The 13,020-nt window shown below is 51.3% G+C and overlaps 1 protein-coding gene across 1 annotated transcript; it reads left to right on the top strand.

The window, feature by feature from the left end:
- Nucleotides 1–4,571: 4,571 nt before the first annotated feature.
- LOC127296979 (probable lipoxygenase 6) lies at nucleotides 4,572–11,458 on the top strand. The gene is made up of 9 exons (XM_051327229.2): nucleotides 4,572–5,120; nucleotides 6,825–7,108; nucleotides 7,812–8,049; nucleotides 8,888–9,211; nucleotides 9,325–9,410; nucleotides 9,539–9,646; nucleotides 9,734–10,038; nucleotides 10,210–10,476; nucleotides 10,572–11,458. The coding sequence occupies exons 1-9, from the start codon at nucleotides 4,739–4,741 to the stop codon at nucleotides 11,329–11,331; spliced, it is 2,754 nt and encodes a 917-aa protein (XP_051183189.1). The 5' UTR covers nucleotides 4,572–4,738; the 3' UTR covers nucleotides 11,332–11,458.
- Nucleotides 11,459–13,020: the final 1,562 nt, after the last annotated feature.

Raw genomic sequence — 13,020 nt, 5'->3', positions numbered from 1 at the left:
TGGATAGCGGTCTATGTACTTTGTCGTAATGCCCAATTGAATCTCACAATACTCATTATATCATGTATGTGCATTGTCATGCCCTCTCTATTTGTCAATTGCCCAACTGTAATTTGTTCACCCAACATGCTATTTATCTTATGGGAGAGACACCTCTAGTGAACTGTGGACCCCGGTCCATTCTTTTACATCGAATACAATCTACTGCAATACTTGTTTTACTGTTTTCTGCAAACAATCATCATCCACACTATACATCTAATCCTTTGTTACACCAAGCCGGTGAGATTGACAACCTCACTGTTTCGTTGGGACAAAGTACTTTGGTTGTGTTGTGCAGGTTCCACGTTGGCGCCGGAATCCCTGGTGTTGCGCCGCACTACATCTCGCCGCCATCAACCTTCAACGTGCTTCTTGGCTACTACTGGTTCGATAAACCTTGGTTTCTTACTGAGGGAAAACTTGCTGCTGTACACATCATACCTTCCTCTTGGGGTTCCCAACAGACGAGTGCTTTACCGTCACAAGGAAGCTACTACGCCCACGTCAACTGTGCGCAAGCAGCGTTCCGCACACCAAATGGGATTAGCCCCCTAGGCTATGATCGAGTATAAATACTCAAGCATAGGCTCAAAGACATTTCTTCGGGGATTTTCATTGCTAAGCTCGTGCTTAGCGATGTAGATGAGAACGTTGTAGGAAAAACACTCCTCCATAACTTTGTAAATAACACAGTTCTACGATTGTGTATTGTAATATAATGGGACTTTACAAACAATACTTCCCGTGGCTTACAACACATCCTCTACAAACGACCCGGTGAAAAAGACTCGCCCCCAACATCCTACCAATAGAGGTGAGAGGATGGAACACCGAGCCTCCGAACCACGTCACGAACCAAGCGAGACACCACCTTGACTCGATTGCGACTCCAAGGCAGCCCGGACCAACGTACCTCCCCTCATGAGCCTAGAGGAGTCAGGGAGAAGAAGGCATGATCTTTCAGACTTGGGGAAGCCGTCGACTAGGTTGCATCTACCACGTTGTGCATAGTGCCTCGAAGACCCATGCCGTGGCCAGCAGTCAACACCGGCAGTGCATCACATTTCCCTAGCCTCCAATTACCACATCGGCCTCTCCCCGGGTATGCTCGACAACGTCTTCAAGAAGAGAACGACGCCGTGATGTCGTTGCAGCCTTGTCTAGTGGACCGGACATAGGGTTTCCCCTGGCACCAGAGGAGAGGAAAGGCACGGTTGGGACCAAAGACCACGCCCTCAGGAAGGAAGCAGCACCCGCAGGCATCGCTGCGGTCCGTACCGAAAGACAACGAGCATGGTTTTAACCCTGGTCCATCAAAGAACCCCCCAATGCTACTGGAGCCGGTGAACTGGAGACGAGGCACGAAGATGCAGACGCTGTCATGGACCTACACCAGAAAGGCAAGACGCCGCACTGGCCTCACCGTCAAAAAAGATGAGCGCCGGTCACCACCGGCCTCACCGGTGGCTAGCAACGGGTCAGGGGGAGGAGGCCACCCATGCCGGCCGACCACCACTGCAGCCGCTCCCACGCAGCATGCCGGAGATAGAGCTACTCGCGCCGCGACCATGCCCCAAAGTCGTGGCCCATGTAGGCCCGCCCAGGCCCATATCGACCTCGGTTGCCATGGGCGACCAACACCACGCGTAGCTACCATGACCACGTGCCCCTCCGCACCGCCATCATGTGCGCTCCATGCACCACCACCACACGCCGTTGCGCGGTGAAGAACCGCTGCCGCCGCCTAGGCCAGCGGCCCTCGTGACGAGGGGACATGCCGAATAGCCCCACCTCCATCGGCAGCGGCGCGGGCTTTGCCTGGCCCCGTCTCGTCCGATGGAGACGGGAGGAGAGAGGCGGGGAGGGGAGCTGGCTGGCGGTGCTAGGGTTAGGGCTCTCCGGTGTCACCCGAGCAGGGGGGCATAGGAGGAGTAGTGGGTCTCTGTCCGAGTCTTGCCGTTTAGATTGAATTAAGACCAAGCTCATGAGCTGATTATTCTAGGTCAAAACAAATCAGTTGATAGTGATAGGATATTCTGTTGTTTCAGAGGCCGGATGCAATTGATATATTCGCGATATTAATAGATTTCCTTTATCAAAAAAATTGTAGGTTACCATCAAGTTTAGAAAACTTGCTTGAATATGCAGAACTGCTAACTCAGTAAAACAAAACTGCTAAAGTAGGTTCGAATGAAAGGCCCCATTAGACCGGTAAATCATCTCTGCTGAACATACGTGGAACGAGTGGAGATGCCCTTACTCCCTCTAATTTTTTCAATCACGCGGCAACCAGAAAGCGAAGAACCTTATCAGTCCTGTATATCAGGACTGATAAGGGTTGCACTGACTCCTGCCAAATCTAATCTCGCCTTTAGCGTAAGTTAACAAACATAAGCCGAAAGGGAAACAAAACGTGCCGAGATGGTTCTCCGTGATACACGAAATTTCTTCCCGAAGACTTCTGAAACTTGGGTTGGAGCTGAACGAACACTAGGCAAGAATCAAGTCTAATGGTCATGGTCACGAGCACATGCCACATGGTCCAAGGACCGTTCTCTGCAGACAAGTGGTAGCCTGGTAACCATGAAGTTCAGAAAATTTGCTTGAATATGCAAAACTGCAAAGTCGTTAAAACAAACTGTTAAAGCAGGTTAGAACAAGCTACTTCGAAATACTAGCACGTGTGATCCAATACATGTTCCCTTCTATTATTAGCACAAAGCGAACGGAGGCGATATGAACCCTGGTGCACGTGCACCTCATTATGAAAAAAATCCAAAAATACTATTTGAAAGTTTCAGATTTTTTTTAAATACATGTCTGTCTATATTATGTTGACACTTACTTGTGCAGATTTTATCATAAAAAACAACCATGTGTAACCTACATATGAAAATGGAAATTTCTATATTTACGCTAACAGTACACAACCAATTATTATAGTGTCATTTGGATATTTTTATCATTTTTGGGTAGGTCAAATATAATTGTATTTTTCCGTGAAAAATGGCACAAGTAAGTATCACCATAATATGTACACGAAAAAAATTGTTTCAAATTTTTTGAGATTTTCAAATAGTATTTTTTCAATATTAAAGAAAACGGGTGCACACGTACCCAGGATGGTATTTTCCCAGAGCGAACGTCCTTTATGGAGGTTCCCATATTCTTTGGAGTTCTTTATCTTAAATGACTCATTTTAAAAATTCAGATTTTTTTCCCTTCTAAATTTTTAATATTTCTATGGTCTTTCTTGGTCATGCCATGCAAGATGGCTTAACTGAAATGAAGGTTGTGTCACTTTGGTTGATAAATTTGCTCAAAATATGTACTAAAAATAACTAAGTTATTTGAATCTAGCCATACCAAATGACATGACCTACCTATTTTCGTATCCAGATGGTCCAAAAATATTTTCAATGGGTTCAAGATTTTTACAAACTAGTCAGCTTAAATGGCGTGATCTACCTATGTTGGGACGAAAAATGGCTAAATCATTTCTAGCCAGCCCAACTAACATGTCATGTACTTTAGTTAAGCCATCCAGCATGGCGCGATTAAAAAGGACTAAAAGCTTAAAAGTTTTAAGAAGGGCCAAAACTTTTTTTTTCCGATATGGGAGCATGGCTCCCCAGCCTCTGCATCAATAGATGCGCACGGCTAATTTATTTATAAAAAGTAAAGAGTATATAAATATTTTAAATTAGACAAGGTCGATACATGAATCAACCAAAGAAAGGCTAGGCATATAAACAAGCTATCCATTGTCTATCCTATTAATGTGCTGCCACCAAATAGCCTAGAAATAGAAGTCATGTGCAACCATCAGCAACCGGTTGCCATATCCTTCCGCTGATCCTCCGGGAGGAGAAAGACCCATAGTTGGATAAAGTGCGTAGCCCGGCGAATAACCTGCAAAAAATTAGTTTCCTTTTGTTTGTTAAAAATAATATCATTTCAGCATCCCCAAATAGACCAACACAGAGCTGAAACTCCAAAACGAATTATGGCTTTATGTTCCTTCCGCATCCAATTTAACCAGTTGTCAAACATATTAGTAATATTAGACGGGGGAGGTATGTTGTATTCAAAATAGACCATGCGCCATACTATTTTAGCAAAAGGACATGCAAGAAACAAATGCTGAATGGTTCATTAGAGTCACAAAAATAACACTTTTGACATCCATTCCATTTACGCTTAGCTAAATTGTCCTTTGTTAGAAGGACCAAAACTAAGGACCAAAACTGATCTTAAGTTTAGAAAAGGGCCATTTAGATGAAAGAAGTCTCTTCTTCCGTGGTGCAAACCGTTCGTTGTCGGTGCAAGTACGTGGCTATTCTGCTTTGGAAACGCCTGTCATCAGCACAAGCAAGGACTCGGACATTCAGAGCCAAGAAACGCTGCACTCGTCTCGTGGTCGTCTCTCTCGTCCGGTCAAAAAAAAAACTTGCAACTTGGTAGCGTCCATTCCATATATATCTCCGTTCACGCTTGACTGCAAATATAAAAAACGAACAGGCACGAGACAAAAGGCACACACGACTCTTCGCCCTCACTCGGCTCGGCCGTACAACTCCAACGCAACGAGGCTAACTATACTTCGCCTTGTCAGTTGTCACCTCCTCTCACTAGCTCCTCCTACCTAAACAAAGCCATCCAGGAACATCAAAGATCCGAAGCGAAGCTGGTCAGCATGGCCGCCTCCTGCAGGGAGTTCACCGGCCTAGCGCGGCCGGCGACCACCATGCTGCAGCCCGGCCGGAGCCGGAATGAGCTCTGCTTCTTGCCGCTGGAGCGAAAGGAGCTGGGGAGGAGGAAGAAGCCGGCTGGCCGGGGCGTGACGGTGGTGGCAGCCGTGAGTGAGGAGCTGCCGAGGCTGGCGTCGGCCGCCGGGAATGTCGCCGCGGCGGGGAGGCCGCCGCCTCCGGGGAAGGTGGCGGTGCGGGCGGCGCTGACGGTGCGGCGGAAGCACAAGGAGGACCTCAAGGAGGCGGTGGCCGGCCACCTCGACGCGCTCTGGGACATGGTCGGCCGGGGCGTCGTGCTCGAGCTCATCAGCACCAAGATCCATCCCAGTAAGCAGCGACCCTCCCTCTCCTTCTTTCTCCTCCCATTCATTCCTTGGACGTACTGGTGCTAGCTTTTGCCGAGTTGACTTCCTCAATCGAGTTGTTCAATCATAGCAGTTCGCGCAATACATTAGATTTGTTTTGATCCTTGATCGAGTTATTTGGAGCTAGTAGATATGCAAAAGTTGTTGCGTCCCGGTGGTAGGTGCCAGCCACTCAGTCAGGATCCCAGGACCAGGAGATGCTAAGGGTGTGTTTGGTAGCCCGGGTCAACAGAGAATCCCTCTCTCCCCTCATACATGCTCAGCTTAGCTATGATGAGCTGAGATTCTGGCATGTGTTTGGTAGCTCGTCTGTTCTCATACGGGATGAGTTGAGATATTGTTTGGCTGGTTTGTATGTGTTGAGATATTGTCTGGTCCAGATTTTACAGAAAGGTCCTTGCACAAAAAAAGAAAAAGCAATCGGGTCCCTGCATCCATTCTTGCCGGAGCGCCACCAGATCGAGGCACGCAGCGGCCGTGCCGGCGTGAGGCACCGTCGCTGGAGGTGGCTGGCGGGTCGCCGTGGCTGGAGGAGGCTGCCGGCCGACGCTGGAGGCGGTTGGCGGCCGTGGCTGGAGGCGACGGGCTACAGAGGAGACGGGAGCTTGGGCGGCGGTTGGCGGCGGTTGGTCGCCATGGCTGTAGGCGGCGCGGCTGGCCGTCGCCGCGGTCGTGGCGGCCGTCCCCAGCTCCTCCCGCTCCGGATCGTGGCGGCGGAGGCGGCGCGGCTGGCCGTCGCCGGGGTCGTGCGGCCGTCCCGAGCTCCTCCCGCTCCGGGTCGTTGCAGTGGAGGCGGCGCGGCTGGCCGTCGCCGGGGTTGCGGCTGGCCGTCGCCGGGGTTGCGGCTGGCCGTCCCGAGCTCCTCCCGCTCCGGGTCGTTGCAGTGGAGGCGGCGCGGCTGGCCGTCGCCGGGGTCGTGCGGCCGTCCCGAGCTCCTCCCGCTCCGTGCTCCTGCTCGTCCCTAGCACGAGGGGGAAATGGCAAGTTGGGGTGGGGTCTGGGGGTGCTGGGGGGCCGCGAACAGTATTCTGCGGGATGAGGTGAGCCGGGGCGAGCTGTGAAGCTCGATTTGGGCTTCACTACTCAGCCTGGTTCTGAGGGCTTTTTCGTATGAGGGGAGCACTGCTGTGGAGACCCGACCCGGGCTAACAAACACATTCTCTCCCCAATATCTCGGTTGAGATGCGAAATTCTGAACAGGCCCGGTCTACCAAACACGCCCTAAATAACTACTAGGTGCAGACGATCATCGAATCTCCAATAGTGTTGTCTGTGGGCATGTATGGGTGTTTGCACTAGGATATTCCCACTACATTTTCAAAGAACCATTCTTCCCATCATAAACAACGAAGTGAACAAAATTTGGACCTACTTCCAACATGTTTTTTTTTTCCTTTGCTGCCGACATCTTCGCAAGACAGCAAATCCAAAAGATTTGAAGGTTGGAGAATGAAGAAATCACTGCCCAACATTTGGAAAGCTGAAATGAATCAATCAGAATCACTTTGCAGTACTGCAATCAGCACGCTCATCTTTCCATCCAATTATTCCAGTGAAAGATTATGCAGTGCCAGATTTTGACTTTTCTTCCACTCCTAAACTTTTCCTCCACGTGTATGGAGCCGCTGCCACGTGATGGCTGATGACGATGCACCATGATTGGCAGGGACGGAGAAGCCGGTGGAGAGCGGCCGGGCGTCGATCAAGGACTGGTGCCAGAAGCAGGGCGCCAAGGGGGAGCACGTCGTGTACACCGCGGAGTTCACGGTGGACGCCGACTTCGGCGAGCCCGGCGCCGTCCTCGTCGCCAACCGACACCACCGGGAGTTCTTCCTCGAGAGCATCGTCATCGAGAGCGGGCTGCCGTGCGGCACCGTCTACTTCGCCTGCAACTCCTGGGTCCAGACCACCGGGGAGCTTCGGGACAAGAGGGTCTTCTTCAGCAACAAGGTAGGTAGTTACCGTTCTTCATTCTTCTTCTCAGTTCAGGTTCAGGTAGGCATGGACTTCTGAAACCTTGGTAGCATTGAGTTATCGTCTTGACCGGGTGCACATAGTAGCAATCATGCCTTGATTAATCGATATTTTTGGCTGCTAAAGTTGGTCGTGCATCCTTGTCTGTGATGTCGATAGAGGGAGAGAGGAGGCCATTAGGTATGGTCTGGAAAAAAAGAGGAGGTCATTAACTGCAGGACGAGGAGGCCAGTTTAAAGGCATGACATGGATTCTGATTAAGACATGCCATTGTCAAGGAGCTGTTGGCATGCCTGGCGTTTGGCTAGGCCGAAGTAGAGCATATCTATGGCCTGTACGAGAACAATCTCTTAGCACTATCCCACTACTTTGAACCTAGTGGGCATCAATGTGGTTATACGTTTCCTCCTAAAAAAAAGTCATATATAGCTTTGTTGATTTTTTACAGTTTAAAATTAGTCAATAACCATTCAAAAGGCAATGTGTAAGTCTGACTCAAGTTCTGGTCTCCATATGCTGCCTTTTATTTATTGACAAAACCGTTATGCTGTGTTTAAGCTTAAAATTGTTTGGTCTTGATTTTTCTTATGAGTACAGTGATTTCCTAATGTTCAGCTCAATCACCGGGAGTTTATAGTACCAGATTTGCAATAATGTATATATGGATGATCTCATGCAGCCATATTTACCATCTCAAACACCCCCCGGGCTTAGAGCAATAAGGGAGAAGGAGCTGAAAGACCTAAGAGGAGATGGTACAGGGGTTCGGAAGATCTCTGACCGAATATATGATTATGCAATGTACGATGATTTGGGAAATCCAGACCGGGGGAAAGAGTTCATCAGGCCAATCCTTGGAGGACAGAAAATCCCTCACCCACGACGATGTCGGACTGGTCGCCCACCAACTGATACTAGTAAGTTCTTTTTTCTATTAAAAATTTGTAGCAGACAATGGGAAACAGAATTTGGCCAAAGTCAGAGGAGTGCATGTTATTGTCCAACTATGTTTACCAGTGCTTGTCCAATTCTATTTAAACAAAGGCCATGTCATTTTCAGAAATAGTTCTTCACCACTGGGTTTGATGCCATGATGGGGTCCTAACTTGACAGAAAAAACACATATGGCTTTACACAAGACCTGAAAGTTGGATCTTCTCATACGCCTGCAAAATCTATTCCACGCGCTATATGAATAAAGAACCAATAGCTGCCAAATTGAATCAGAAAAGGATAGTTCAACAGATTCATACCAGGATCGCGAAAATTTCTTCTGAGTCATGAGGCTTGACAAGTACTGAACATTTTAGTTAGGTAGGAAGTACATGACCATATGTCCAATAGCACATTTGTGTTACATTGTTTAGTCATGCCACGTTTTCTTATAGTAAGGTGACTGCAAACTCTACAAGAAAGCACTGGAGTGCGTGAAATTGACTTCTCAGTTCGTAAATGTGTACAGTCAAGTCTTAGTAACTGCCATGAAATGTCCATGCACATGCTACCTAAAATTCAAAGTAATTGGTAGTGTTATTTAATATCATCCCCAATAATTGTTAGTTTGTCTGTAGTGTCGGTACATTACATTTCTTAATTCTTTTGGACTGTATAACATTCTCAATTGTGACTCCAAAGACCAGTAATCATACAATTTACTACAAAGTGGTCGTGATGATTCTCTTTTCAGATAGAACAATTTGACATTTCATGACAATATGACATACAGAATTAACAATGTGCCTACTTGGGGTGCAGACATGCTATCGGAGAGCAGAGTGGAGAAACCACATCGAATATATGTACCTCGTGATGAGACATTTGAGGAGCTGAAACAGGGGGCCTTCATATCAGGCAGGCTACGAGCAGTACTGCACACCTTAATCCCGTCGCTGATTGCAACAGTCTCAGCTGATACCCACAACTTCCAAGGCTTCCACCACGTTGACAACCTCTACAAGGAGGGTCTCAGGCTGAAGCTGGGCCTCCAGGAGCATCTGTTCCAGAAAATACCACTTGTTCAAAAGATTCAGGAGTCAAGCGAAGGGATGCTTCGTTATGACACACCTAGCATCCTTTCCAGTAAGTGAAGTTCATCAAATTTTCCTTGCGTTCGTGTGGCATCACCAAATGTTTTGTTCAGCTCCAAGATCCATCAGAGTTGTCCCTTTAATCCTGTGAGCCCCGTTCTGCAGAGGACAAGTTTGCATGGCTCCGTGATGATGAGTTTGGGCGGCAGGCTATTGCAGGAATAAACCCAGTTAGTATCGAGAGACTCACGGTAATGTACAAAATACACAATCCTTAGTGAAATCAGCAATACAAATGTATTTCTAGGTTGACCAATATAACTAATCATACCTGTTTTTATTACATAAATACTTAACTGGGGCACTTACATGGAAATAGGTATTCCCACCAGTGAGCAAGCTGGACCCTGCTATCTATGGTCCACCAGAATCTTCAATAACCGAACGGCACATTGCTGGCCATCTCAATGGACTGACAGTACAAGAGGTAGCTTCATACTACAGTCTTAATCTATGCTCAGTTATGCACCGATGGTCATCTTCTGCTGATTCTGATCACACCTCATGAACAAAGGCTATGGACAAGGAGAAGCTTTTCATTATAGACCACCATGATGTGTATATGCCATTCTTGGACCGGATCAACGCAATCCAGGGTCGGAAAGCATATGCAACCCGGACAATCTTCTTCCTCACTCAAGCTGGCACGTTGAAGCCAATCGCTATTGAGCTTTGTCTTCCTCCAAGCCAGTCAGGGGAGCCTGAGCCAAGCAAGGTCCTTACTCCTCCCTGTGATGCTACATCCAACTGGATCTGGATGCTTGGCAAGGCTCATGTTAGCTCCAATGACGCTGGTGTTCATCAGCTTGTCAATCACTGGTATGATGTTTTTTTTCCATACTTTGCGCACAATTGCAGAATCAACTGTCAAGGCTGAACATGCATTTGATTTGAGTAATGCCACTGCATTGCTGCGTCAACTGTCTACAAGTGGAGGAACAATATGATTCAGGAAGTACTCACCATTTACGCGCTGACAAACTCTTTCAGGTTGAGGACGCATGCTATAATGGAGCCATTCATCCTGGCGGCACACCGGCGTATGAGCGCAATGCACCCCATCTTCAAGCTTCTACATCCTCACATGAGGTACACGTTGGAGATCAACGCGCTTGCAAGGCAGAGCCTGATCAACGCTGAAGGGGTGATTGAGTCCTGCTTCACCCCTGGCCCTGTCTCTGGCGAGATCACCTCCGCCTACTACCGCAGCCACTGGCGCTTCGACTTCGAGGGCCTCCCTGCCGACCTCCTCCGAAGGCACGCAATCACTGTCAGACAGTGCGGTTGAGATTGATTTGTACTGCAAGTTCAGCATGATGACTGACATCCTCTTGTTTTGACACACTTCTCAGGGGAGTGGCTGTGGAGGACGCGACCCAGCCTCATGGCATCAGGCTTCTGATCGAGGATTACCCTTACGCAAACGACGGGCTTCTGCTGTGGTCTGCCATTGGCAGCTGGGTGGAGTCGTACGTGCAGCTCTACTACCCGGACGCCGGCACGGTCCAAAACGACGACGAGCTCCAAGAGTGGTACCAGGAGTCGATCCACGTGGGCCACGCAGACCTCCGGGACGCGCCATGGTGGCCGCCGCTGTCGACGCCGCGCGACCTGGTGGGCATCCTGACCACGCTGGTCTGGCTGGCGTCGGCGCAGCACGCGGCGCTCAACTTCGGGCAGTACCCGCTGGGCGGGTACGTCCCGAACCGGCCGCCGCTGATGCGGCGTCTGCTGCCGGAGCCGGAGCGCGACGCGGCGGAGTACGCCATGTTCCTGGCGGACCCGCACCGGTTCTTCCTGAACGCGATGCCGGGGGTGCTGGAGGCGACCAAGTTCATGGCGGTGGTGGACACGCTGTCGACGCACTCGCCCGACGAGGAGTACCTCGGCGAGGGGCGCGACGAGCGGTGGACGGGGGACGAGGAGGCCGTGGCGGCGCACCTGGCGTTCGTGGCGGACGTGCGGCGAGCAGAGGAGACGATCGAGGGGCGCAACGGCGACCACGGGAGGAGGAACCGGTGCGGGGCCGGGGTGCTGCCGTACGAGCTGCTGGCGCCAAGCTCGCCACCGGGGGTCACCTGCCGCGGCGTGCCCAACAGCATCTCCATCTGATGCGCTAGCTGTGCACAGTTAGAGACATCATTGTTAGTTCAGGCCCGAGGTTGCGCTCGGGTGTTTCCAGCTACTCTGACGCATTTCTTTTAGGGACGGTGAAGCTCTATTAATGGCGATTAACCAATCATCGAGTTCCGCCGCCAGCGAGGACGACCGGTTGGCTGGCGCGCTGCACCGCCGTTTCACGCGCGCAGTGGCTGCTTCCTGCCCTGCCGGGAGCAGGCTTTATAATGGACGCCGCCGACTAGAGGCGCACCTCCACGTGCTGGCAGAGTTCGAGGCGGCGCAGACCGCCGCCTACCTCCGCGAGGACTCGCTGTATGGCCCCTACCGTATCGGGAGGGCATGGGGGAGGCGGCGGAGGCATCGGTGCAAATGGTCGTTGCCTTGAAGGGCGAGCATGCGTCCCTCGAGTCGCTCCATCACCAACCTCCCTCATCAACCACTGACGAGATCTAGGCGGCCAACGCCATGCTTTCCGAGGCAACGGAGTAGCTCCGGGAGTCGCGGAAAGCTCTGTGCGCACTGGAGCCGCAGTCCGTGGGTGTCGTCTACCTCCACGACGACGACGCCCTCGACATCTTCGGCGAAGAGGAGGCCGTCGGCGTGATAGACAACGAGTAGCGAGCGCTGCTTGCATCGTTCGAGACCGCCCCGCAGGACACCGGCCGTCGCCAGGCCCGGTGGCAGAGGAGCAAATACCCAAGCACTCGCCATGAGGGGCGTACAAGATGTCGTCCCCGGTGGCAATCCACCGCGCGTCGCGCGAGGAGGTGTTGGCGGCGAGGCGGCGGCGGGCTTAGCCGTGGGTGGACCAGGAGGATCGGGAGCAAGAGGAGGCTGCCTCGGCTGCGTTCGAGGCGGAGGCCATGCTGGCGAGGGACATGGCTCGCTACTAGGCCGGCTTGGCCCAAAGCTCGTGTGTGTTTATGACGGGGCGCATGTCGAGTTCTTCCCTCATCTGCTTGTCCGCACGTTCATCATGAACGCGCCAATGATAGCGGCATCAATGATAGCGGCATCTTCAGCTTCTGGAATGGTGTGGACGATCTGCGAGAACCGCAACATAAAGTCGCGCAACCGCTCGCCCTCCTTCCGGACGATGGAGTGCAGTTGGATGAGTGTCCCAGGGCGTTTGAAACCCCCTTAGAACGCGCTGACGAAGCGAACGCGTAGCTCGCCCATGAACCGATCGATTCCTCACGCAAGTGCATCAGCCAAGATAAGGTTGTGCCCTTCAGAGCCATGGGGAATCTATTGGCCTTCTGATTGGCCCCGGTAGCAACCATTGCGGTGGTGTAGTGGGCCATCAACTCCTTGGGGTTGGTGTTTCCTTCGAACTTGACATAGACGAGGGGCCGGAACTTGGATGGCCATGCCACCTGCCGGAGGGCAGGAGTGTAGGCAATGCAACCGCCCACGTACTCCAAAGTAGCAGCTCCCGCCTCAACTAAGCCTTCCGTGTTGGGCTCGGCAGCTCCCACGGCTTGCGGGCGCAGCACCTGCAGGTATTCTCGGACGGTGCTTCGTTGGCCACGGCGGAGGCGCCGCAGCGGTCTTCTGCACGCAGACGCGAGGGGCCGGCAGACGATCCAACCGAGGCGCGGTCCAATCCGCGGGTCTTGGGCTCCAGCCCCCTAGGGTCCCGTAGCTGGGCACTCACCTCGTCCTTCCCTTCTGGGCCTG

Source organism: Lolium perenne, chromosome 4 (assembly GCF_019359855.2).
Source record: "Lolium perenne isolate Kyuss_39 chromosome 4, Kyuss_2.0, whole genome shotgun sequence".
Taxonomy (NCBI): domain Eukaryota; kingdom Viridiplantae; phylum Streptophyta; class Magnoliopsida; order Poales; family Poaceae; genus Lolium; species Lolium perenne.
The sequence above is the reverse complement of the archived record's forward strand: the minus strand, read 5'-3'. Positions and strand labels throughout refer to the sequence as shown.

Excerpts from the sequence above, each read along its gene's own strand:
- LOC127296979 (XM_051327229.2), top strand. The coding sequence starts at position 4,739 with ATGGCCGCCTCCTGCAGGGAGTTCACCGGCCTAGCGCGGCCGGCGACC. Across the intron at positions 8,050-8,887 it reads TCGCCCACCAACTGATACTA|ACATGCTATCGGAGAGCAGA; the intron begins GTAAGTTCTTTT and ends CTTGGGGTGCAG. Across the intron at positions 10,039-10,209 it reads CATCAGCTTGTCAATCACTG|GTTGAGGACGCATGCTATAA; the intron begins GTATGATGTTTT and ends AAACTCTTTCAG.